At 53.4% G+C, this 25,006-nt stretch overlaps 2 protein-coding genes and 1 long non-coding RNA gene across 22 annotated transcripts in view; 2 read left to right on the forward strand and 1 right to left on the reverse strand.

Moving 5' to 3' along the window:
- The first annotated feature begins 14,622 nt into the window (after positions 1-14,622).
- RPL38 (ribosomal protein L38) lies at positions 14,623-20,636 on the forward strand. Of its 5 annotated transcripts, none has more exons than XM_015120257.3 (5): positions 14,623-14,715; positions 14,862-14,902; positions 15,073-15,133; positions 19,984-20,106; positions 20,565-20,636. In XM_015120257.3, exons 2-5 carry the CDS (start codon positions 14,900-14,902, stop codon positions 20,588-20,590), a joined length of 213 nt encoding a protein of 70 aa, XP_014975743.2. In that variant the 5' UTR covers positions 14,623-14,715; positions 14,862-14,899; the 3' UTR covers positions 20,591-20,636. The 5 variants fall into 5 exon arrangements, with proteins under 5 accessions (XP_014975743.2, XP_028692582.1, XP_014975738.2 ...); XM_028836749.2 differs by having other exon boundaries at positions 14,623-14,690; XM_015120252.3 differs by having other exon boundaries at positions 14,623-14,681.
- Positions 16,190-20,114, reverse strand: LOC144335922 (uncharacterized). Its single transcript, XR_013407192.1, has 2 exons — positions 19,467-20,114; positions 16,190-17,095 (listed from the first exon to the last, which is right to left on the reverse strand). It is a non-coding gene; the product is annotated as an uncharacterized LOC144335922 (long non-coding RNA).
- A 3,632-nt stretch (positions 20,637-24,268) lies between the features above and the next one.
- TTYH2 (tweety family member 2) overlaps positions 24,269-25,006 on the forward strand; it is a 48,998-nt gene continuing 48,260 nt past the window's right edge. For all 16 annotated transcript variants that reach the window (XR_013407163.1, XR_013407164.1, XR_013407165.1 and 13 more), the window contains exon 1: positions 24,269-24,413. Coding sequence is in view for 10 of the 16 variants with exons in the window: in XM_077972637.1 (XP_077828763.1) it covers positions 24,285-24,413 (129 nt within the window). In the remaining 6 variants the exon portion in view is untranslated. The remainder of the gene's footprint in view (positions 24,414-25,006) is intronic.

Raw genomic sequence — 25,006 nt, forward strand, 5'->3', positions numbered from 1 at the left:
ACTGACCCCAGTAAACAATCCAGCAGCCAGCCTTGATTGAGAGTCTTCCCAAATGGGAGAAGAAATGAAGAAAACAACCAAGAATATGACATAATCCTCTGACTTTCTGTCCAGGGCTCTTCCCTGCAGACCAGGTTTGCTCCCACTGGTCTACTGGCTCTTCTGTGTCCCAAACACTAGCCAGGATTCCTGGCTGCCCTGACCCAGCAGCCTTGACCTGTTACCTTTCTTCTTCTCAGGATACAGAGCACAAGGTGAGATGCAACTGAGCTCTTCCAGTGTGGATGAGGGGAGGAGCCCACTGTCCTCAAAGGACCCACACTTTTATCATGTTGTTGCCTGGCTTCCAAGTCTGAGACAGCTGCTTCAGCTCCAGCCATCACTCCCACCATCCAGCCAACAGGAAGGAGAAAGGGACAGAGAAGGACATGTGCTATGGTTTGAATGTTTGTCGCCTCTGAAACTCATGCCAAAACTCATGTTAAAACTTAATCCCCTGTGGAACAGTATTAAGAGGTGGGGTCTTTAAGAGGTGATTGAGTCACGAGGGATAAATTCATGGGTTATTGAGTTATCCTGGGAATGGGTTAGTTATCACAAGAGGGCTGTTACAAAAGTTAGTTTGGTGTGTTCTTGTCCTCTCACCCTGTGATGCCCTGTGCTGCCTCGGGACTCTACATAGAATCCAAATGAGCAAGAAGGCCCTCACCAGATGCAATCCCTTGGCCTTGGACCTTTCAGCCTCCAGAACTGTAAGAAATAAATTTGTTTTCTTTACAAATTACCCAGTTTCAGATATTCCTTTATAGCAACAGAGAACAGATGCCAGCTCCCTTTACACATCTTCTTACACCCCATTGGTCATAAGTTAGTCACATGGTCACAAATGACTGCAAAGAGTGCTGGGATATGTAGTTTTACTATGAACAGCCCTGTGCGATGGGAGGATGGAGGAGTGGATGTGGAAATTTCTGGAAATCTCTGTTCTAACTTCCCTCTGCCTGGCTTGTGTATGCAATCTAAGGGATGGGATGTTTCTTTTGAATCCAGATCCTTACCCTCCCTTTTGATAGCCTGGTCTATGGTTCCATTGCTATTAATTGTTACATTAAACCCATTATTCATGCATTCTTTCCTTCACTACTCTACCTACTCATTTGTTCACTAGTTCATTCATTTAGTCTCAGAAATTCTCTTCCTCTGTCTTTCACAGTATCTGGTCAGCATTCCAGTTATGGAGAGAATGACACAGACCCTGCACTCAAGTTACTCAGAAGCTGGCAGGGAAAACAGCCAAGGGAATGTATCATTTTAGCACTATGGCATAGGCACTATGAGAATGTGCAGAAGTCATGCAAACACTGTGGCCCTCACCCACCTGGGGCTGTGTGCAAGGTTTGCAGGGGGAGGTGACACCCCATCTGAGTCCTGGTCAAACAAACTGGCTGGGAGCAGAGAGGAAAAGGCATTCCAACCCACAGGACTTTGAAGAACAGTGCTGGCCCTGTCCGTGGTGCTGACCCACAGGCCCAGCCTGGAGCCCAGTTTCAAGCTGAGATCAAGCCAGTCCGTTTCTCCCACCAACCTACCCAATCTAGGCTGGCACACAGGGGTGGGCTGGTGGGATGGAAGTGAGGTGGTATTTAGCTACAGACTTCATTTTCATAACGACCTTCCCGTTTCTCCTCGCTTGTCAGTCTGTGACCATTAAATTCCTCATTAGCAAACGAGATTTGGATGAGCCCATTAAGATGAGGGATGGCCTCACAATGCAGCTGGCTGGGGTGAGCAAGAACTCTCCTTCTACCTCCCTATTAGAAAACAATGCGCGTCACATTCTGTGCACCCCTCTCCAGGTCTACTACCAAGCCCACACAGGCCCCTTGGGGTTATTCAGAGGACCAGCTTAAAGGACAGCCAGGGCACAATAGAAAAACAAACAGCAGGACAGCTGTTGGCTCACACATATACCCATAGCCACCCAATCAGGGTTTAGGCATTTGCTGCTTCATATTAAAGCTCAAACTCCCAAATGTGACGTTCAAGCCCTTCCCAATCCTCTCTCAGTCCACCTCTCCAGCCTCTTCTCCTATCCTCTCCACCTGCCTCTGCATTTTGGCAATGACGGATGACCTGATGCTGTGGCACACCAGAACTGGCTCATACCAGCATCCAGCTCGTGAGAGCTGCTTTTTACATACTCAAAAGTTTTGCAAGGCAATTGGCAGCTTGAAATCTGCCATGGTGAGAGTATTTACACCACAGGAATCAGCAAATGCCACCAGTTAAGGTTTTCTGGCTTTTTTGGGGGGGAGGGGGCGGTCAGAAATCTGGATTTTAGGCCACGCACAGTGGCTCACACCTGCACTTTGGGAGGCCTAGGCGGGTGGATCACTTGAGGTCAGGAGTTCCAGACCAGCCTGGCCAACATGGAAAAACCCCGTCTCTACTAAAAGTACAAAAACTTAGCCAGGCATGGTGGCAGGTACCTGTAATCCCAGCTACTCAGGAGACTGAGGCAGGAGAATTGCTTGAACCCAGGAGGCGGAAGTTGCTGTGAGCCAAATTCGCACCACTGCACTCCAGCCTGGGCGACAAGAACGAGACTCCGTCACAAAAAAAGAAAAAGAAAGAAATCTGGATTTTAGACATGTGCCAGCACACCCGTCTGCAGGCCTCTGAGCACGTCATGCCCTTGCATAGCCCCCTCAACCGTTAACGCTCTTCCCTCTGCCAAGTTCCACTCCTTCCTGGAATGCCTTCCCAGTCCCTCTTCCCTGCCTGGTGAAAGCCCAGTCATTTGTTCAGGCCCCAGGGAGGCGTCTAGCTCCCCATTTGGTGTTCCCACAGTGAAAGGGGTCTTATGTCCTAGGCAGGACTTCCTGTCTTCTCTTCCACCTTAACCAGGACTTCTCATTCACTTTCAATTTTGGGGACCACAGGTGAGCACCACCATGCCTGGAAAGGGAGCTAAAGGAAAAAGCAGAAATACGTGGAAAGGGAAGTTAGGGGGCAGGAAAGTTCACAATACCCAGGGGCAGAAAGTACACCTGGTCTCACAGGGACAAAGAAGAATGGAGAGAATGGCACAGACCCTGCACTCAAGCAGCTGCTATTATTATTATTATTATTATTATTATTATTATTATTGAGACAGAGTCTCACTCTGTCGCTCAGGCTGGGTTCAAGCGATTCTCCTGCCTCAGCTTCCCAAGTAGCTGGGATTACAGGCACACACCTCCACGCCCGGCTAATTTTTGTATTTTTAGTAGAGACAGGGTTTCGCCACATTGGCCAGGCTGGTCTTGAACTCCTGGCCTCAGGTGATCCTCCCACCTCGGCCTCCCAAAGTGCTGGGATTACAGGCGTGAGCCACTGCACCCGGCCACAGCTGCTCTTTTTCTAGGGTCACCTACTCTCTGGATTCTGCCTACAACACCCATTGTGGCTTCCCCCAAATAAGCGCCCTTTGCCCCTGGTTCACATGAAATCTCAGGCCAATCAACCACAAACCAGAGAGTCTCTGAGTCTCAGTCCCAACCCCAGGATTGTCCCAGGATAGTCAAATCATCGGAGGCCATCAGGCAAGGCGCGGAGCTGGGAAAACAGCCCATCTCCCAGGCTGGAGGCAAACTCCACCAGGACAGGGAACATGTTTCTTCATCTCTAAGAGAAGATCATCTCCTAGTGAAGAGAAGGTGCTTAGTAAATACTTGTAGAATAAATGAGTCACCTCACAGTTTGGGTCCTACTCGAGCAGCACGTGACCCAGCTCATCCCTGGAGAAGGAGGCAAAGGCTTTGAGGCATTCAATAAGGTAACACTGCACACTTGAGTCATGAGGCTTCCTTGCCCTCCAGTTACTAGCTGTGTGACCTTGGGTGAGTCACTTAACCTCTCTGTGCCTCAGAGCCCTCATCTATAAAGTAAGGGTTGCAATTTTGCCTAACTTAGAGCCATGGTGAGGATTATAGATGATCTTCATGGAGCAGCTGGTGTGGCTCCTGGCTCATAGTAGACACTTGACACAGCAGAAGTTATTGTTCCCTGTTCTATGCTGAAACCACGGGACAGGGTTCCTCTCTGCTCCACCAGCAGGCTTCCTCCCCAGATCGGATGTGACTCCAGCCAGCCACACACACTGACCCTCTGCCAACCCAGCCAGACCTCTGTTCTCAGGGCATTAAATGCGAGGGGAAGGCCATGTTGACAACCAACTGCAGCCACGCCTCCTCTGCCCTCCAAAGCAGCCTGGGCTGAGGACTTCAGCTGCTGTAATTAACAAGCCAACTGCAGCTGTCTTGCTCCATTAATAGCAGATCAGCCTGTCAGGCAAGGGCTGACAGGGAGGTTGTGAACAGAAAGGTAAGAAGGAAGTGGGCCGGGCGCGGTGACTCATGCCTGTAATCTCAACACTTCGGGAGGTCAAGGCAGGCAGATCACTTGAGGTCAGGAGTTAGAGACCAGCCTGGTCCACATGGTGAAACCATGTCCCTACTAAAAATACAAAAATTAGCCAGGCATGGTGGCAGGTGCCTGTCATCCCAGCTACTCAGGAGGCTGAGGCAGAAGGAACCTGGGAAGTGGATGTTGCAGTGAGCTGAGATTGTGCCACTGCACTCCAGCCTGGGTGACAGACCGAGACTCCATCTCAGAAAAAAAAGAAAGAGGTGGATAGGACCAGGCGCATGATGCAGTGGCGTCCGGCCTGCCCTTCCACCTCCACCCCTTCTCCTCCCTCCACCCCTGAGGCTGTATTTCCAGAAGCCACAGGCTACAGGGAAGGGGAAAGATGACTGAGTGACGGGAACAGCCCAGGCCCCCCTCCAAAGTGCTCCTGACAGCAGGTGGGGGTTAGGGATAGAGCCAAGGCTTGGAGGCCCAGACTGTGGAGAGCAGCCATGCCCTCTGCAGAAACCCTTCCTCCCCAAGACTCAGCCAGGCAGGAGACTGGTTAGGGGTTAGGGTCACTTCTACCTCCATCCCTCTTTTTCCAAAGATGTTGCGATTCCTGTGACATGGGAACACGCAGCTGCTGGTGAGCTTTCAGGAAGAGGTGGCTTCTTACCACTTAGGCCAATGGCAGCCACTTCCTCCCTTTTTAACAAGCAGGTACATCTCCTCCCCATCCCCTAGCATCGAGTCTAGATTCGCACAGATTGTTTTGTTATTGTTGCTTGCACACACCAGAGAAGAAAACAGAAGAAAGACGGAACACAGTGACCCAGGCCCCACCTGTGCTGAGGGGCTGCTGGCCTCTGCTGGTGCGTTCCTGGTGTGTCTCCTTCCCCTACATCCCTCCCGGGTCTGGCTGCTCTAAGCACGTGTGTGCTCACAGGCAGGTACCCGCAGGCTTGTCTCTGATGTATGCAGCACACGGACCCCTCGAGTCCCTGCTTCTAGCCAGGAGCCGTGTCTTTAATCTCCTCACCTGGGGAGGCATTGCAGCACTCTGGTAATTGCTTTTGGAAACATGGTCACCAGTTGAATTGGTAGAACTTGTCCTAGGCAGTGTAACACCACCAAGCAACCTCAGGCCTATCTGTTTCTCCAGATGCCTTGGCGGGCATGTAACTGTGCGTGCATGCGAGCTCACCTGTGCACTGGAAAGTATGTCTGGGCTCAGCTGTGCACTGGAGAGGTGTGTCTGGGCTCAGCTGTGCACTGGAGAGGAGTGTCTGGACTGTGCACTGGAGAGGTGTGTCTGGGCTCATCTGTGTGTTGTGCAGGCTAGCTAGAGTGTGCCTCCAATCTCAGCTAAAGGCATGGCCAGGATTTAGGGGATGAGGGAGAGAAGGGCTCCTGAGAGCTAGTGGGACAGGATGGAAGAGTGCCAGCCCAAGACCTGGGGGACTTCTCTGCCTTGTGACCAGAAAGGGGAGAGAAGATCTCTCACAAAGCCATCCCGACGCCACCTTTGATGGGCTCCTTGCACTGTGCTGGGGAGGGGGTGGGTTGGATATCTTGCTCTGTGCCCAAGGAAGACCGCCTTGAACCTGTTGGGCTCAGCCAATGGGGTGCCCAGGCAGGACACTGAGAGAAGGAAGGGAAGATTGTGAGCTCGATGCTTCATTCCCCTGAGAGGCGGCCACGGGCTGAGGGCGTTGCTCGGCTGAAAGCCCCAGCCCCATCAGGCAGGTCCCTCCTCGCAGCAGAGCTGTCTTGGGTCTGGTGACCCCTCCCCTCCCCCATGGTAGTAACAGTCCCCGTTGACACTCGCTGGAGCTCCACACTCTCCTCTCTGGTGTCCTGCACCTGCCCACGCTTGCAAACAGACCTTTTATGAAAATTACCCTCAAAGCACACAGTCTGACTGTGCCTCTGCTTCCTGTTAAGACCTCAAAGGATCCCTCAAGTGGGGGGCAAACAGCATTTGGGGAAGGCAGCCCCTTCTCTCCCGGTTGTTTCTTCTCTGGTTTTCTTCTCTGTTGGGCCCCCATGGACAGATGAGCCCAGGGTGAGGGTGACACAAAGTTATCTCAGGGGGTCAGGGACAGTTACTCAGTCCTTCTACCCCTCGAACATTTCTCTCCCGAGCCTCTGCACCAGCTCTCTCACACCCCAAGCCAGGCTGGCCATCCCTGGGCAGGACACAGAGGGGACCCACGACCACTCAGGCCTCCTCACAAGGGCCGCTGGCCCACGGCTGGAAAGAGGGAGCAAAGTAGGAGTCAGGCGCATTGGCTCATGCCTGTAATCCCAGCACTTTGAAAGGCTGAGGTGGACAGATCACCTGAGGTCAGGAGTTCCAGACCAGCCTGGCCAACGTGGCAAAACCCCATCTCTATTAAAAATACAAAATTATCTGGGTATGGTGGTGTGTGCCTCTAATCCCAGCTAATTAGGAGGCTGTGGCAGGAGAATCGCTTGAACCCGGGAGGCAGCGGTTGCAGTGACCGAGATCACGCCATTGCACTCCAGCCTGGGCAATGAGACTGAAACTTCAGCTCAAAAAAAAAAAAAAAAAGGAAAGAAAGAAAGAAAAGAAAAGAAAAGAGAAATAAGGGAACAAAGCAGCACCTGCAGGCTCCACTGCAAAATGAGAGGGACAGAGGGCAGGAGCCTCTGTGGCAGAGGGAAGAGCAGGTGCCCAGCAGGCAGGACGGGCTCACAGACAGGGAGAGTGGAAGGAGCAGACAGACAGGAAGCAGCGGGGGTGCAGAGGAGAGGCAGGCAGGGCTGACAAAGTGCAGGCTGCGGCGCTCTCCATGGGGTCGACTCCTGCGGCCCAGGGAAAGGGTCAGGGACGCAGCTTCAGCCTTCAGATGCCAGAGCTTCCCAGGAGCAGTTACCAGGGAGCAAAGCCTTGTGCTTCCGTCGAGATGCTGCAACCCATCCACGTACGCCCACCCAAAGGACACTCCCCCCACACAATCCGGTTATGAGATCACCTCCATTTCACCCTATGCCGCCATGCCATGCCCCAGTCCAGCCCACACCCACGCCCTCCATCCCGGCACTAACACCAGCAAGGCCAGAGGTCTGCCCCGCCCTCCCCTCCCTCCTGCAGGGAGTCCAAGCCTGGAGGAGAGAAGCCCGCCCACTGGGTCACCAGCCTCCCCCTGGGGGACTCTGCCTGGCAGAAGGACCTACAACCCGTCCAGCACTACTGCTAAGACGCTCATGTCATTCACGCCCGGGACGCTCGTGATTTATGGACTTTAATTTCCCCAGATCTTCAATGGCTTCCCTCCTTTTCCTCTGGCCTGTCAGGGTGTTTGTCTCCCAGCACCCCCAGCGCACCCTCCCCCGGTTTTTAATTTGAAGCATCCGTCTGGAGCATCCTGAGGAGGGGACGTCTGTGAGGCTGAATGCATGACGCAGCTGACAGCTCTATTGATTTCCTCTCTCCCTCCGCAAAATGCAAGATATATATGAGCTGATAGGCCGGCCCTCTTTGAAGGGTCTGTGCCCTTTTTTCTCACTCTGATGTCCCCTCACCCTGGCACATGTTGATCTATAGGAGGGGTGCTTGTCCCTCACACTGAAAACGCATTCTCCTCTGCCTCGGTGTTATTCTCCTCACTGTTGGTGAATACGGCCTCATCTGTCCTTTCTGCGCTAGCAGACTGGACACGCAGGAAGCAGCTCTTGGAGTGAAAGGGGCCAGTGGGGAAAAGTGGGGCGGAGGTGTCTTCTGTCAAAACTGACTCTGCCCCCCGTGCAGGAGATGGTGCGGGGCTTTCGGAGTGGCCCTACCCTGCCTCACAGGTCTGGGCAAGCGGGGCTGCTCGCCACTCCAGCCCACACCTCCTCTAGGTTGCAGGTTGCAGGTTTTTTCCTCCAAATCCATTGGCAACTCTTGCCTAGGACTTACATTCAATTAGCAGCCACAGAGCCGGGTGCTGGGCTAAGCATTTTTCTGTTCTTGGTGCCTTCTGTTTTCTCATAAGCAGGGCAGCCGCAGACAGTTGTGCAAGCTGCACACAACTGGCCACAGCGGCCTGAATCCCAGCAGGAATTAATACTCAACAGAAACTGAGGCTCAGAGCTCTCAGGAGACTCATTGACATTCTCCCAGCCAGACACTGATTTTGAATCTAAGACTGCCTGCCTCCAGGAACAGTTTTCCTCCTACCCCATCACACTGCCTCCTCCAGGAAGACCACCTGATTTGATGCCACTCAATCTGATGGTTCTTTCATTCTTGTCACCCTGGAACTTACTTGCTACGAGGGTTTGCACGCTCTAGCAGGCTCCTCTGGTTGTGTTGGGTGGGTTTTCAGGACAAAGCAATATTCTGCTCCTCTCTGTGAATCACCATCAATGTTACTCCTAGAGGACTTTCCTGGCCCAGCCCTTCCCCAGCCTATATCAGACCCCCATGGCCTCCATCTGGTCCCACAATTCCAAACACTTCCTACACCTAGGGCCCAACCTCGTCACTGGGTCCCTTACTAGTCTGTGTGTCCCTTGAGGTGGGAACAGGGGCAGGATCTTATTTCTGCATCTTTACCACTTAGGAACCTAGAGGTACCTTAAAGACAGGCCCCATGCCTCTCCTTCCTTCTCCCACCCCAGCTCCCCACCCCATCCCGAGGCTTCCCACTGGAAAAGGTGTTCCCACCCGCTCTGGGCTGACATCAGTGCTGTGCCTCCCAGAGTGGGGACGAGGGTCCTGGCCAATGGGGCTGCCACGATGCTCCTGATAACTAGAGCCGACTGAACCCCACCTTGCCCCCCGTAGAGCCCAGGCAGAGGCAGCACCCAGGGCGGTCCTCCTTACAGCATCCACAGAAAAGCTTTGAAACCCTAGGCTAGGTGCAAATAAGACAGTAGCCTGAGCCCATGAGTTACCTGGCCATAGGTACAGAAGACAGATACCCATTATGACAAAGAATGTCCTCGTGGTTTTGGCCTCCTAGTCAAGCGGCTCTCAAGCACAAAGGGCACTGCCCTGCTTTCCCCCGGGGACATTTGGCAATGTCTAGAGACATTTTTGTTTCTCACAGTTGTGAGGTTCTAGCATTAACCGAGTACCAGCCTGGGATGCTTACAAAGCTCAGAACAGTCCCAGCCCCTAAACAGAAAGTGAAAGTAACTCCATCTACAAAGGTCAACCACGTGGGGCATGAGAATCCCTGTTCCAGTCTGCCCGGCCTTGCCTGGTGGCTTCTAGCTCAGCAGTGGGGAGAATGTTAAACCTGTCTACCTCTCAGGGACTCACGGACTCTTTGGGGTCCAGGGGGACAGTAAGTAACCAGCATCCCTTTAAACTCACCATCTTCACTTTCCAAAAAACAGCAGTGGGCCGGGTACAGTAGTGCACACCTGTAATCCCAGTACTTTGGAGGCCAAGGCAGGAGGATCATTGGAGGCCAGAAGTTTGAGACTAGCCTGGGCAACATAGGGAGACCCCATTTCTACAAAAGAAAAGAAAAGAAAGAAAGAAAAGAAAAAAAGAATATAACCACATGCCTGTGGTCCCAGCTGCTTGGGAGGCTGAGGCGGGAGGACCACTTGAGCCTGACAGGTTGAGGCTACCATGAGCAGCGATTGCACCTCTGCACTCCAGCCTGGGCAAGAGAGCAGGACTCTGTCTCAAAAATAAATAAATAAATAAATAAATAAATAAATAAATAAATAAAGCACCAACTCACCCTCCACCACCTCCCCATCCTTTCCCAGGGAAATGAGTTCAGTGCCAGGGACCAGAGTCCCCGCCTGCTGACAACCTTTAAGGTTTAATAACTCCCTTCCGAGATGGTTTAAAGGCCAGCCCTGCTGGCAGCCAAAGGCAGGGGCCTCTTGGGGGCCTCCTGGAGATTAAATGAGATGGTGGATATGAAAGCCCTCCACCAGGTATGAAATCGCATATAAATATTCCCGGTAATTTATGTACATTTCTCTCCGCCTGAGCTCCCAGGAGTCGCACGGAAGGGACTACTCCGTTTCCAGCCGCGGCCTCAGCGCCCCCGTGCGGCCGCCGGTGGACACAGCACCCAGGGCGGGCCTTGCCTGAGAGGTGCGGGTTGGAAGCTTCGCTGCAACCCTGAGAGGCGGGAGAGAGGCGACAGCACACCCCCTACCCCCAACACATGCACACACGTGCACGCACACACACAGAGCATTAGAAACCAGGAAACCAAGGCTCGGAAGATCACCGCTAGGCATTGAAGGAGGTGCTATGGACCCCAGGGATGGGCCCTTCGGTGACGATGACCACAGCGGGCATCCGTGAGGCTGTAAGGGGAACTCCTGAAGTCCCTGGACTCCAGCCCAACACCCCTTCCAGCCTCTTCTTCCCGACCCCCGGCCCCAGACCCTCCTTACCTCTGCCACACTGAATTTCCCACCAATTCTCATAAACACCTCGCATTCTCCCGACCCTGGGCTGACGTCAGCTCCCTCCCTCCTTCTGTCTGCAAGTTCTTCTCCTGGCAAGCTGCTGCGCACCCCTCCCGGAGGCAGCACACTGTGTCCCCCCCTCCACGAAGCCTTCCAGGACTCCCTCAGGAGGAATTAGACCCCTAGCCTCTGGGCATCCTCCACAGCTTGTTATGGGATCCCAGCAGTCATGAGTGTTTGGAGCTGGAACCGCATTCTGCTTATTCCCAGGCCCAGCCCAGTGGCTGCCTTAGAGTAGTAGCTCAATCGATGTTCACCACGTGAACAGAATGGACTGAATGGGAGAAAATCCCGGAGGCTGGGAGGTTTTGTCAGCCATGTGCCATGCCAGCCCTCCGCCCACCTGCAAGCTGGGGCATTGGGGTTTTTTTGACCGATCCTGGTCCTCTTTCCAATGTGTCCCTGAAAACTGAAGAGAAAACTCTAAACCATTCGGCCTTCAGGAGTGGCCGGGGCGGGGCTGCTGGAGGGAGGAGGGGAGGCCATGTGCCTTCTGAGGCCCTCTCTACCCAGAGCCAGCAGAGTGAGGGAAGGGAAGGAGGGGAAAGTGTTAGACTGTACCCTGCAGCTCCAGACATGCCCTCCGTGCCTCTCCAGCTTCCAATCACGCTGCAGCACCCTGCTTCAGACCCTCCCTTCCACCTCTTGACAATGGGAATAGCCCTCACCGTCCTGCAGCCGCCAGCGTTGGACATTCCAGCCCACCAATGGCCAGAACGACCATAACAGGCAGCCTGACCCTCCTGTCCTCGAGTCCGGGGCTTTCCTCTCCTGCAGGATCCCCCCTGGGCCTTAGAGAGTTTCATTTCGTGTGTGTATGGCATTCACCAGGGAGGCTCATGTCCGGGGCAGCATCCTCTCAGGGTCTCAGGCTGTGGCGCTCAGGGCCAGGGCTCTGCCAGCCTTGGTCTCTGACAGTCCCCGACCACTCCAGGACATTTGAGGCTCATCCTCCCATACAGCAGGGAAGTGTGCCCTCTTGGCGCCTTGCCTCACTTTTAGTGGCTGTGGCTTATTTTGCTATTTGTCCCCCTTGGGGAGCTGGAGGTCTTTGGTACTTGAACAAATGTGCCATTGTGTTTTGCTACTACACATCTATGGTCCCTTAAATTATACAACTCAAGAGGGCGAACATCTGTCTCCCTGGGATCGCCGCCAAAAGGGAGGTGCAGCTCCTCCTTCTATCCCTGTCCTTGTCCTGTCGGGCCTGCAGTGAGGTGAGAAGCACCAGTCATTCATTCAACAAATAGTTTTTGGACCTACTACATGCCAGGCACCGCTTCGGGCACATCAATGCCTCCTTCTAGCTCTCCCTGAATTCCTCCCTCCATCCACCCCTCCATATCGTGAGTGATCTCAGATGCCGCATCCAGCCGGATCATCCTGCAGTGTTAGCATTCAGCTCTTACTGTACAGATGGGGACTGCACTTAGAGAGTTATCGACAGAATACTGAGCACTGTCCTTGCCTTCAAGGAAAAGTGGTAAGGTGGGGCATAGTGGCTCACACCTGTCATCCTAGCACTTTGGGAGCTCGAGGCAGGAGGATCCCTTGAGCCCAAGAGTTAAAGGTCAGCCTGGGCAACCTAGGGAGACCGTGTCTCTAAAAAAGTTTTAAAAAATTAAAAATAGGCCGGGTGCGGTGGCTCTAGCCTGTAATCCCAGCACTTTGGGAGGCTGAGATGGGCGGATCACGAGGTCAGGAGATCGAGACCATCCTGGCTAACACGGTGAAACCCCGTCTCTACTCAAAAATACGAAAAACTAGCTGGGCGAGGTGGCGGGCGCCTGTAGTCCCAGCTACTCGGGAGGCTGAGGCAGGAGAATGGCGTGAACCCGAGAGGCGGAGCTTGCAGTGAGCTGAGATCCGGCCACTGCACTCCAGCCTGGGCGACAGAGCAAGGCTCCGTCTCAAAAAAAAAAAAAAAAAAAAAAATTAAAAATAAAAAGAGCGGTACACATGTATGAAAAGTGAAACACCTCCATGCAGCCTACGGAGAAGTGATTGCGAGGAACCACTGTATGAGTGGCAAGCGACATAAGTCAGGGGTGAAGGATCCTGCCTGAAAAAGGGGAGGCGGGAGCTGAGCTCGGAAGGACCAGTAGCATTTGGCATCAGAGTGGACACCAGAGCGAATACCTGGAGGGCGGAAAGTGCCCCGCACATGAAGAGGCCCCTCGGCTTGGCTGAATGGGTGGTTGCTTGTGGAGGAGCAGTGGGGTAGAAAAGACCAGAAAGGCATCGCCTAAGATGGGAGGGGCTGGCAAAGCCAGGCTCTAAGGTACAGGAAAGTCCTCAGGTCAGAGCTGAAGCACTCATGATTCTCAGATGGGATCCAACCTTTAGGCATCTAAAATTAGGCTTTTGCCAATTAACTTTTCCCACTGCTGGAATCCTGACACATTTACAGTTGCAGAGACAACGTTCAGTTTCTTTAAAAGACTCTTCAGTGCTATTACAGTATTTTGTGATCTCTCTGCAGCAAGGTCTATTGGTTCCTATATCTCCAGCACCCCCAGGAAGGTGCTCAGCCTGAGCTTGTTAATGGAAGGGCAGGAGGGAGGAAGAAAGGAACGTAAGTTAAATAAGTTCTAAGTAAAGCTCGCGGCAAAGTGCTCTTTCTCTTCAGGAGGGCTGCTCTGTAATAATAAGCACGAAGCAATTACATTCTGCCATGTGGTTATTAAATTTGGGGGAAACAAATATAATAAAATGTAGACATTTGTAGAGAGGTTGGAAATAAAATAAAAGTGGAGGATAAAAATAAAATCGATAACCACACGTTGCTAAGAGCCTAACCTGAAGGATGTTATGGGGGAGAAAGGAAGGCTGCCCTCCCCAAACTGCCCAAGCCTCCCCAAGAAGTGGCTGGTGCCTGGACTGGGGAATCTGCCCAGCAGGGGTTCAAGTCCTGAGTCCACCTCTCCCCTCTGGGGTGGTGGTGAGAGCTGGCAACAGCAGGAGAACTCCCACTGCTGCACCATCAGCCCTAGAGGTGAGACACTTAGCCAGGGGCAGCCCTGCCACAGCTGTTGGAAGTATTATTATTATTTTTGCTAGAGATGGGTGTGGGGGGGGGCCTTACTAGGTTGCCCAGGCTGGTCTCGAACTCCTGGCCTCAAGCGATCCACCGGCCTCGGCCTCCCCTAATGCTGGGGTTATAGGCGTGAGCCACCGCGCCCGGCCTTAACTTGCTTTCATTGTACACCAATTCCTAAAGGAACTGGAAGCAGCAGGCAGGAACGCTCCCTCTTACGGAAAGAAGATCCCAGGGCCCTGGTCATGACAGGTTCAGGTCCCAAAAAGGAGACTGGAAGAAGAAAACGTGAGGCGCCAGAACAAGAGGTTCTACAAGGTGCACACGACGGTCTCTGCCATTAAATGAAGAATTCTCTGTGCAGATGTCCCGTGCACAGGTCCAGTGAAAGCCGTGGAGAATAAGCGTTAGCTCTTCGAACTGAATCTGAACTAAAACCCAGCAAAGCCAGGCTAGGGTTGGGAGGTTGCGAGGGAAGACAGGAAGTGTGGATGGGGAAGAGGCGGGGGTCATAGAAGGAAGAGATGGGGAGCAGTGGGAGGAGGGAGTCGGAGGGAGGGCGGCAGCCAGGATGGTCCCTTCCATTCTTGGAGCTGCACTGTTGACCTCGACCACGAGGGGGCAGGGCTGCTGAAATTGGAAGTGCCAACGCCTACATGAGTCTTGACCCTCGGCAGGCACCGTATCCAGTTTCCTCCGTTGGGAGGGTTTAACTGCCCGGAAACGGAAGTCTCGTTCTTTTTCGTTCTTTTACTAGGTCGCTGCTGGCTGTGAGTGTCTCTAGAGTGGTACGCGGGTGAGAAGGGTAATCTGGGGCAATCCACGGCCAGGTGAAATCTGGGGACCCCAGGTCCACGTGGAGGGTGTCGGGGAGGAAAAGGGAGTGCGATGGGGGCGATATTTCGGGGGAGGGCGGGAAAGCGGGGTTGACTGCCATCCCCCGCGCCGTGTTAACGCCAAGGACTGTTTCCTGCAGGTCCCGGTCCGCGCCAGCTCCCTGCGCGCCTTGTCGCCATGGTGAGTACGGTCCCTGCCTGGCGCCTTCCCGGTGTGGGTTCGTGGGATCCGGGGCGAGGGCGAGAGAGCCTCCCCAGGGCCTCCGGAGGCCGGGAGGAGCTGGTGGACTGGACCGTCACCGGAAGACGTGTCTCTTTGCTGTCTGTTTACCCGCTTCCTTTGTGTTGCAGCCTCGGAAAATTGAGGAAATCAAGGACTTTCTGCTCACAGCCCGACGAAAGGATGCCAAATGTAAGTGGTTGCTCCGAAGGTTCAAGATGACCGGTGCCTACCCTGCCACCGCTCCGGTAGCGTCTTCCCCGGAATGGCTGGCAGGAGGCGGGTTAGGCTGTCTGGGCGTGTGCCTGGCCCTCTGGGACCAGTGGTTACATCGTATTTCCCATGAGAAAGACCTGTGTGGGGCACGTTGAGGCCCTGGAATTCTAGAACCATCTTAGCTAATCGCGAGCATCTCAGAGGCTGCCCAGAGTTCAGTTTTCTTTTGTATAATACATCAAATTTCTGCAGTTGTGCAAAATCTTAACACAAAACCCATTTTGTAATGAAGTGCTGGATACTTGCATGTAATGTGTTGAGCACGGCACACTGTGCAATATAGTCGTTTATATCGTGATCCTGTGGTCGATGGCCAGTGTCAGAAAGTGTCATACTTATCTAGCCCAGAAAAAGATTTTTTAAAAAAATTTTTTTCTTTTTTTTTTTTTGAGACAGTATGGCTCTGTGGCCCAGGCTGGATTGCAGTGGTGCGATCTTGGCTCACTGCAGTTGCCGCCTCCCACGTTCAAGCGATTCCCCTGCCTCAGTGTAGCTGGGATTACAGGCACGCGCCACCGCGCCTAGCTAATTTTTTGTGTTTTTAGTAGTGACGGTGTTTAACCACGTTGGCCAGGCTGGTCTCGAACTCCTAACCTCAGGTGATCCACCTGCCTCCACCTCCCAGAGTGCTGGGCTTACAGGCGTGAGCCACTGCGCCCAGCCAAGATCAAAGTTTGAAGCAGGGCTTCTACTGAATGCACATCGCATTCCCACCATTGTAAAGTCACAAAGGTTGAGTTGGACTGTGGTGAGGCTGTCTCCCAGCTTGTACATACAGGGGAAAGAAGGTGATTCATGAAAATCCTTGAACAGCAGATTTTCGATGGATAGGTGCCAATCTCTGCTACCCACTTACAGTTTTACACCAAGTGTGAGAGAGGTAGTTGTGTTATCCCTTTGTGATACTTGAAGATTTGGGGGCTTGTGTTTTTGTGTTTCATAGGTCTTGAGTTATGTTGTTACTTTAACCCAGAGTCATATTTTTTCAGCTGTATGAAAGAGAATCAGGTCACATGTGGAAGTGGGGTTGCATGGGACAGGCCTGTTAAGGTGGGCGAAGACACCAGCTAATGCTCCGTGCCCCAGTGATGGTGCCAGATGGTGGTTGGTGTACAGGGAGAGCCTTTCAGTGAGTTGGGGGTAGGCAGGGATGGGGGTCATATTTGTGTCCCCATTACCCAAAACAGGCTGTCACCTTTGAGGTGGTGACCACCTGTGGGAACAAATAGCATCTGGTGGGAATGATGTCTGTTTGCCAGTGTTTTGTATAAAGAGATGAGGTTATCAGGTTAGTTTTATTTCAGGCCATATGGGGTCGCTGCCTAGTTCAAAGCCCAACTCTACCAGTAGATAACTTACCCTTCTGAGCAAGTTAAACATGACACCACCCTTTGCTTGTGTTTAAAAAGGGTGGTGGTCCAGGCGTGATGGCTCATGCCTATAATTCCAGCACTTTGGGAGGCCAAAGCGGGCAGATCGTTTGAACCAAGAGTTCAAGACCAATCTGGGCAACATGGCAAAACCCCATTTCTACCAAAAATTTAAAAATTAACCGGTCATGGTGGCACACGCCTGCAGTCCCAGCTACTCAGGAGGCTGAGGCAGGAGAATCAGTTGGACCTGGGAGGTGGAGGTTGCAGTGAGCTGAGATCGTCCCACTGCACTCCATCCTGGGTGACAGAGCGAGACTGTCTCTCACAAAAAATTGGGAACCTGGATTTTAGATGATGCAGCTTTAAAGGTAGGGGTCACAGTCCCCTAGAGATAGTAAAGTGTCAGTAGCTGTTGAAAAAACTTTTGAAATTGTTATATTAATTTTTAATGTGTAATAGGCGTAGCATAAAATTCACCATTTACACTGGGTATGGTGGTTCCCATCTGTAATCCCAGCACTTTGGGAGGCTGAGGCAGATGGATGAGACTAGCCTGGGCATCATAGTGAGACCCTGTCTTTACAAAAGAAAAAAGTTAGCCAGGCATGTGCCTGTGGTCTTAGCTACTCAGGAGGCTGAGGTAGCGATTGCTTGAACCCAGGAGATTGAGGCTGCAGTGGGCCGTGATTATGCTGCTGCACTCCTGGCTGGACCACAAAGCATAATTGTACAGTTCAGTGGCATTCAGTAAATTCACATTGTTGGGAAGCTGCCACCATCACCACCCATCTCCAGAACTTTTATCTTCCCAAACTGAAACTCCCTCTGTTAAACACCAGCTCCCAATTCTTCCCAGTCCCTGGCAACCAGCTTCCAGTTTGTCCCTGAATGTGACTGCTCTGGATACCCCATACAAGTGGAGTCTGCTATTGCATATTTGACCTTTTGTGGCTGGCTTCTTTCTCTTCAGAGTTCTCTAGCATGTGTCAGCATTGCCTTCTTTTTCTTTTTTTTGAGGTGGAGTCTCACTCTGTCGCCCAGGCTGGAGTGCAGTGGTGCAATTTTGGCTCACCTCAGGCTCCGCCTCCCGGGTTAACACCATTCTCCTGCCTCTGCCTCCTGAGTAGCTGGGACTACAGGTGCCCACCACCATGCCCGGCTAATTTTTTTTTTTTTTTTTTTTTTTTTTTTTAAGTAGAGACGGGGTTTCACTGAGTTAGCCAGGATGGCCTTGATCTCCTGACCTCATGATCCGCCCGCCTCGGCCTCCCAAAGTGCTGGGATTACAGGTGTGAGCCACTACACCCAGACCGAGTTTTCCATTGTGGGAGGCCATGGTTTGTTTATCTGTCTATTGATGGACATTGGGTTGCTTCTACATTTTCGCTATTGTGAATAATGCTCTGAACATGGGTGTGCGAATATTTCTTCTGTGGTTGCTGTCTGTTCTTCAGGGTATATATCTAGAAATGGAATTGGAGTGCTATGGCGGGATCATGGCTCGCTGCAATCTCTGCCTCCCATGTTCAAGTGATTCTCCTGCCTCAGCCTCCCCAGTAGCTGGGATTACAGGCACCCGGCTAATTTTTCTATTTTTTAGGAGAGGACGGAGTTTCACAGTGTTGGTCAGGCTGGTCTCGAACTCCCGACCTCAGATGATCTGCCTCCCCCGGCCTCCCAAAGTGCTGGGATTATACAGGCGTGAGCCGCTGCGCCCAACTGAGTAACCATTTTGAAGAGCTCCAGATGTTGTGCAAGTGGTGTTCAGCTTAGTTCAGTTGCTAGGGTCAGTGTTACACTGAAATGGGTTAGTTTGGATAGATACCCAGGTGCCTGGATGTATTAAGAACAAGAGCCCAGGCACCTCATGCCTTAGCAGGCTCTGAGTCACAGTGCTGCTTCCTCTGATGTGCCCATTCCCATAGCAGTTACTGGCAGAAATGGAGTTGCAGCTGGGCACGGTGTCTCACACCTGTAATCCCAGCACTTTGGGAGGCCGAGGCGGGCAGATCACGAGGTCAGGAGATCGAGACCATCCTGGTGAACACGGTGAAACCCCATCTCTACTGAAAATACAAAAAAATTAGCCAGGTGCGGTGGCGGGCGCCTGTAGTCCCAGCTTCTCGGGAGTCTGAGGCAGGAGAATTGTGTGAACCCGGGAGGCGGAGCTTGCGGTGAGCCAAGATCACGCCACTGCACTCCAGCCTGGGCAACAGAGCGAGACTCCGTCTCAAAAAAAAAAAGAAGGAAAGAAATGGAGTTGCAGAATTGCGAGGACAAGATTGTCTTGTGCTGCATCTGTCCACGTCCTTGCATTGGTGCGTTAGAGCCTGTGTTCGGCCCTCAGCCACCTTTTTCTTGATGGGCACATCACTGCTATTACAACAATTCCTGGGAGTGTCTGGGCAGTTTTTAAAGTGGTTAGAACATGGCATTTGGCGAGTACGTGGAGTGGTAACTACTCCCTGGAAGGGGTTGTCTCACAGCAGCCAGATGGCAATGCATTGACGCTGCTAGTACATAACCAGAGTGGTGCACAATTCAGACCCCACGCAGCTGAACTTGAGGTACATGTTAGAGCTGTTTCTGGTCTGAGCTGTGATCCTGAGATAGAACTTGGCAGCAGGAAAGAACCCAGAAAATGGATTCCACATAAATTCAAGGAAAGGCCTGGGTGCGCATTGTGTGCAGTGGCTGGAGGCATCCTGAAGCACAAGCTCTGTCTTACTGGCCCAGAACGTCATCTCAGATGCGGAGACGTGATTTCCAGGAGTGGAGTGTTGAAAAGCGCTCAGTCCCAGCAGACGGCCCATCTCCTTTATCGATGCTTCCATCCTTTTTAAAAAAGATAATAGGCCGGGCGTGGTGGCTCATGCCTGTAATCCCAGCATTTTGGGAGGCCAAGGCTGGCGGATCACGAGGTCAAGAGATCAAGACCATCCTGGCCAACATGGTGAAGCCTCATCTCTACTAAAAATGCAAAAAATTGGCTGGGTGTGGTGGCGCACCCCTGTAATCCCAGCTACTCCAGGAGGCTGAAGCAGGAGAATTGCTTGAACCTGGGAGGCGGAAGTTGCAGGGAGCCAGATTGCGCCATTGCACTCCAGCCTGGCAACAGAGCGAGACTCTGTCTCAAAAAAAAAAAAAGTAGAGATAAGAAAGATAGTAAGGTTGATAGAGGATGTTCTACAATGCTGTGTTCAGTGTACCCAATAAAAGTTCGAAGTTGCAGGAATGGGTAATAGTGTTTTCTGTTTGTGCAGAGGGGCAGTGCTGGAGGTGGGTGCTGACTGTCCCTTGCGTGCTGCTGACTGCTTGAGTATATTTGCATGTGGACTGTGTCACATTTGTTTTTTGTGATACAATTTAATTCCTGATTCTGGTCTCCGGTAGCTGTCAAGATCAAGAAAAATAAGGACAATGTGAAGTTTAAAGTTCGATGCAGCAGATACCTTTACACCCTGGTCATCACTGACAAAGAGAAGGCAGAGAAACTGAAGCAGTCCCTGCCCCCTGGTGAGTGAGCCTGAAGTCACTTCAGGGGCGGGTGGGGTTTGGGAGGTTGCTGTGTGTGGCCGTCTTGTATCTTGTTTTGAATCCCTCCCAGATTTCAGAGCCCATTTTATGGTCTTAACAATCTGCTCTTGCTCTTGGGAGTGTGAGGAATAGTTGTGATTCTCAGATTATATACAGTAGCAGAAATCCTTTCCTTAGCCAGAAGAGAGGTTAGAGCTCATTTAGTGCTGTTCATGTCCTTCGAGGCTGGTGCTGGTACCGATAATCCCCATTTTTTACAGGGAACAGATTGAATATAATAGACCAAGTCGTTTTATCAGACACTAAACCAAAACTTCCCTGGTGGATCTAATTTCTGAACCTTGTGTGCTCTCTTTAGCTTAAGTACAAAATCTAGACAAGGAGCAGCAACTTAGATGTGTCTTCTGGATGGCTTACTTTTGTCTCTTTTCCTCTAGGTTTGGCAGTGAAGGAACTGAAATGAACCAGACACACTGATTTGAAGTGTATTAAAATACTAAAAATCCTAAGTGTCTTTCGTCTTTGAGGATGGGAAAGGAAAATATGCTACCTGGTAGTAGCTTCCGGTGGGAACAGGACACGGGTCCTGTTGCTGCCTCCCTGCATCCTGATCTTTTTTTGAGACGGAGTCTTGCTCTGCCGCCCAGGCTGGAGCACAGTGGCACGATCTCAGCTCACTACCACCTCCGCCTCCTGGGTTCAAGCGATTCTCCTGCCTCAGCCTCCCAAGTAGCTGGGATTGTAGGCATGCATCACCACGCCAGGCTGATTTTTGTGTTTTTAGTAGAGACAGGGTTTCACTGCCCGCCTCAGCCTCCCAGAGTGCTGGGATTACAGGCATGAGCCTCCGTGCCCAGCACATCCCTCATCTTGAACATGATCTCAGTGGGCAAATGAGGCCATCTGTTTTCAGCCCAAGTTTGAAAATAAGGAGATGTGGGGAGGCCGTGACGGAAACAGCACGTGGGGTTAAACATACTGGCAGATGTGGGAGCGACGGTGGGGCATGCCGTTCAAACAGGTCCCAAAATGGGTGCAACATGGTGTAGCACATCTGCCACTCGCTAACTTGACTGACTGGAAGAAATGACTACACTTTTGCCCGTTTCCTCAGTTGCAAAACAGCCACATTAACACCTCTTTCATTGGCTTGCTGTAAGGGTACTGGGATGTGGGGGGACACGGTGGAGGGAGGTGCGCGGGTCGGGGTGGCCACCAGGTGGTGCTGTGCCACAGCAGACAGCCCCACTGGAACTGAGTCTGCCTTTTAAAGTGTGGTGTACAGTGCACTTGGTGTTGTGTTAGGCATTTAAACGCACTCAGGTTGTGAGGTGTAAGTGCCAGTCTTTGAATATCTGTAGGGATTGTGAGGGGGTGAGGTGGTTTTGTCTGGTTGGGGGTCGTGTTTCCTCTGGGAGAGGGTGGGTACATCGGCCCTCAGCCCCAGGTGTGGCACTGTGGGCAACTTTCAGCCTTCCCCATTCTGTAAACATTTCAGATTCCCAAGGAAGAGTGAGCGTTTACCACGTGGGTTTTCTTTGTTCCCAGCACATCCTCCAGAGATTCGCCCCAGCTCCTAGGAGACAGGCCATGAAGGGGTGTGTCCAGCCTTGTGTAGAGAAGGCCGCCTTTCATACAGTGCCTCCCAGCCCTGGCTTGTGACTCAGAGTCATCTGGGGCCCGTGGCCAGGGCTGACTGGAGGTTGTGATTGCAGTGGTCTGGGGCATAGGTGTGTTTCCAAGCTCCCAGGTGGTCACTGCCTTGCTGGGGCTTCAGCAAGCCCCTAAGTGGTGCGTAACAGGTGAATGAGGGGGACGGGGATGGACTACAGCTGCTGGTTTGCTGACTTCTGCAACTCCCTGCTGAGTCTCTGGGAGGTCTGTCCCTGTTCTGCCTCAGCTTTTTGACACCTCTCTGGGTCAGCAGGCCTCCGGGGAAGCAGCTAGAATGGTCGCTGTCTGGCTGGGGGCAGGTGGGCTGAGCAGGTTTGGATAGTCCGGGCTGCATTCCGGTGGCTGTGGGAATAGCCCTGAGGGAGAGCCTTCGCAGTTTTTTTCTTCCAGTGCCATGGGCAGGCCTCCAGCCTCCTGGGGCTCCCCTGTACTGGGTTCAAAGTCAGTCCTCTGTGACCACCCACTGCCTAGGAGGCAGGCCCTTCCCACTTGGGGGGCCTCTGAGGGCAGGGGCTATAAAGGCCATTACCAGAGCCCTACCCGAAGAGTCCACTTTCCCCAGCAACTGCAGGGACTGAGTCAAGAGACCAAGACCTTTTAAAATGAGGTTTTCACCCAAAGAAGTTCCCTCCCCTGCCGCAGTCTCCAAGCTGATCGTCTGGCTTCTGCAGTTCTCCGGCTCCCCTCTCCTGTTCTGGAACTTTCTTGCTTCCCCTTCCACCGGTCCTAGTCCCTGATCTCACAGGGTCCTGTTCCCTCTGCACAGAGGCCTCCCCTAGCACCTCCCTCTTTGACTCCCGATTGTCCTTCAGCTCATGTCACTGTCCTTTGGGAAACAACCCCGATGCCCACATTCCATCTCCTCCCTACAGCAGGGACTCTGGCATTTCGCAAGGGCTGTAATCGCTGTTTGCAGGATGCAAGTCCACCTCACCTCACCTACTAGGTTGTAGACGCCGTGCAGGCGGGAATGTGTGTTTCATCCATTCCTCTAGCTTCTAGAACAGAACATGCTCAAGAAAATTTGTTGAAAGACACCCCAATGAGAGAAGAACGGCTTTTTCCAACTTCCCGTGTGCCCCTCAGCTTTGGGCTCCTGCAGGGCCCCAGAACTGTGGGATCATGGCCACGAGGAGAGGCCCCGAGGCCAGGACTCCCTCTAATGGATACAGGGCCCTTGAGCACGGGGTGACTGGAGCCCCACCCCCCAGCAGCCACGTGTGTTTACCAGCCTTTTCAGCCTGCCAGCATCCACCTGGTTCCTTCAGCCAGAACCCTAGGAGCCACACCCCCATCCTCCCGGGGCTCCTTTCTCACCTACATCTCTGCCGGGGTCGCTATGCACCCCTCAGGCTGGCTGCGCAGTGCGGTCTCTACACCCAATCTGCTTCGACACCATCACTCCACCCTACCTACCCCTGACCCCTACTTGTCCTTCAGCCTGGGCTCCTCCCTCTGCTGGCCAGTCACGCCAAGCAGTTTGTGGTTACAGGATGGGTGGGGGCCTCTGTATGTGTGCAGAGTACTGAGGGCCCAGGGACGCAAGGCTCCCTGATGGGCAACCTCCCCTGCCTTTGCTTTTCCCCAGAGCCCCTCCTGGCCTGCGTTCGGCATCTTCCCGGTACTGTCATCACCCTCTGCAGTGCCTGCGCTCGGGGTGAGGGTTTTTGTCGGCTGTTGTTACATCACCGATGTAACAGTGCCTGGCACTTAGTAGGTGCTCAACAAATGTGTTGTTGCATGCGCTTCGGTCTCCCCGAATGCTCGTCCCTTCCGGGCGCTCTCATCACTCTCCTACCTTCCCCACTACACAGCTCGAAGGCCCCCTCTTCCAGGAAGCTCATCCTGTCCCATTTGCCAGGAAGAATCAAGCAATTTTTCTCAGTCCTTAGGACACCCTGTCCTCACTCAGGCGCGCGGCAAGCAGCTTCAGTGAGTCGTTGGGGCAGAAGCGCCGGGAGCTCCCAAGGGCAGGGACCGCGTCTTATTTCTCTTTTTAAGTCCACAGGGCTTGCACAATAGATGCCCAAAAAATGATTAAGAGTGAATTTAGAATGAGTGACCGAGTGGCTGAAGATTGCCTCCTTCCGTTCCCAGTCTGTCGGTTACTTACCCTGTGACAAACCTTTGGGACGGGCAGTCGCCCCTCTCTGGCCTGTGACTGCTGGCTGCCCCCACTGACACCTTATACCCTTGATCTGATCATAAATAAGCAGCAGCTCGGGGACCTCGAGACTGAAACCGATTTAGAGACTTCTGGGAGCTTTTTTCACGTCCCTCCTTCTATCCGGCCAGGACAGATCCCCGCCCAGAACTGGGACTGCAATCGCGGCGGGGCGGGCGGGGGGGGCGGGGCGGGGGGGGCGGGGGGGGCGGGGGCGGGCCCAGGGAGAGGCGGGGCCGGGGGCGGGGCGGGCGCGGGGCCCGGGCCGGGAGTTGAGCGCAGCTGCGGCTCAGCGTGTGGATCGCACTCGGGCCGAGCCATGCAGGCGGCGCGCGTGGACTACATCGCTCCCTGGTGGGTCGTGTGGCTGCACAGCGTTCCGCACCTCGGCCTGCGCCTGCAGCCCGTGAACAGCACCTTCAACCCTGGCGACGAGAGTTACCAGGAGGTGAGTTCGCGCCGCCCCAGACCCCAGCCACGCGCGCCCCAAGTCCCCGCACTACCCCCTCTCTCCTCGAGAGCCTGCACTTTCCCACGTGCCTCTCAGACCCCTTCTCTCCCCGCGCAGCCCTTTCCCGTCTCCCCTCTCCCCTTCTCCCCCACCCTCCCAGGCCCGTGGCCCGCGTCCCCTCCTGTCTGGGAACCTGGGGGCCCAGAAGACTGAAGAGATCAGAGTGAAGCGGGCGTGGGGAAGGGAAGGAGGGGCGCGAAACCGCCTGCAGGGACAGGGGCTGAACGCCGAGCGGGCAGGTTGGCGCGGGGTAGGGATAGGGGCATTCGTGTCGGGGTAATCCTGGCGCTCGAGGTGCGGGGATGCTGAGGGGGTGCCCCGGCGTTTTCGACCTTCTGGAGATTCCAAGATGGGGCGCTCTCTTTCCGAGGCTAAGTGGCCTGGGAAAGTTTGGCAGAAACTGAGTAGTCTCCCGAGTCGGTCTCCGCAGCACCCCTCCTCCCCAGTCCTGGCCTGCAGGGTGGGAGTCCCAGCTGGAAGGCTGCAGGGCTGGGGGAAGCGGCGTGGGTCACTTCCCCTCTAGCGCAGAG

The sequence above is a fragment of the Macaca mulatta genome, chromosome 16 (genome assembly GCF_049350105.2).
Source record: "Macaca mulatta isolate MMU2019108-1 chromosome 16, T2T-MMU8v2.0, whole genome shotgun sequence".
Classification (NCBI taxonomy): domain Eukaryota; kingdom Metazoa; phylum Chordata; class Mammalia; order Primates; family Cercopithecidae; genus Macaca; species Macaca mulatta.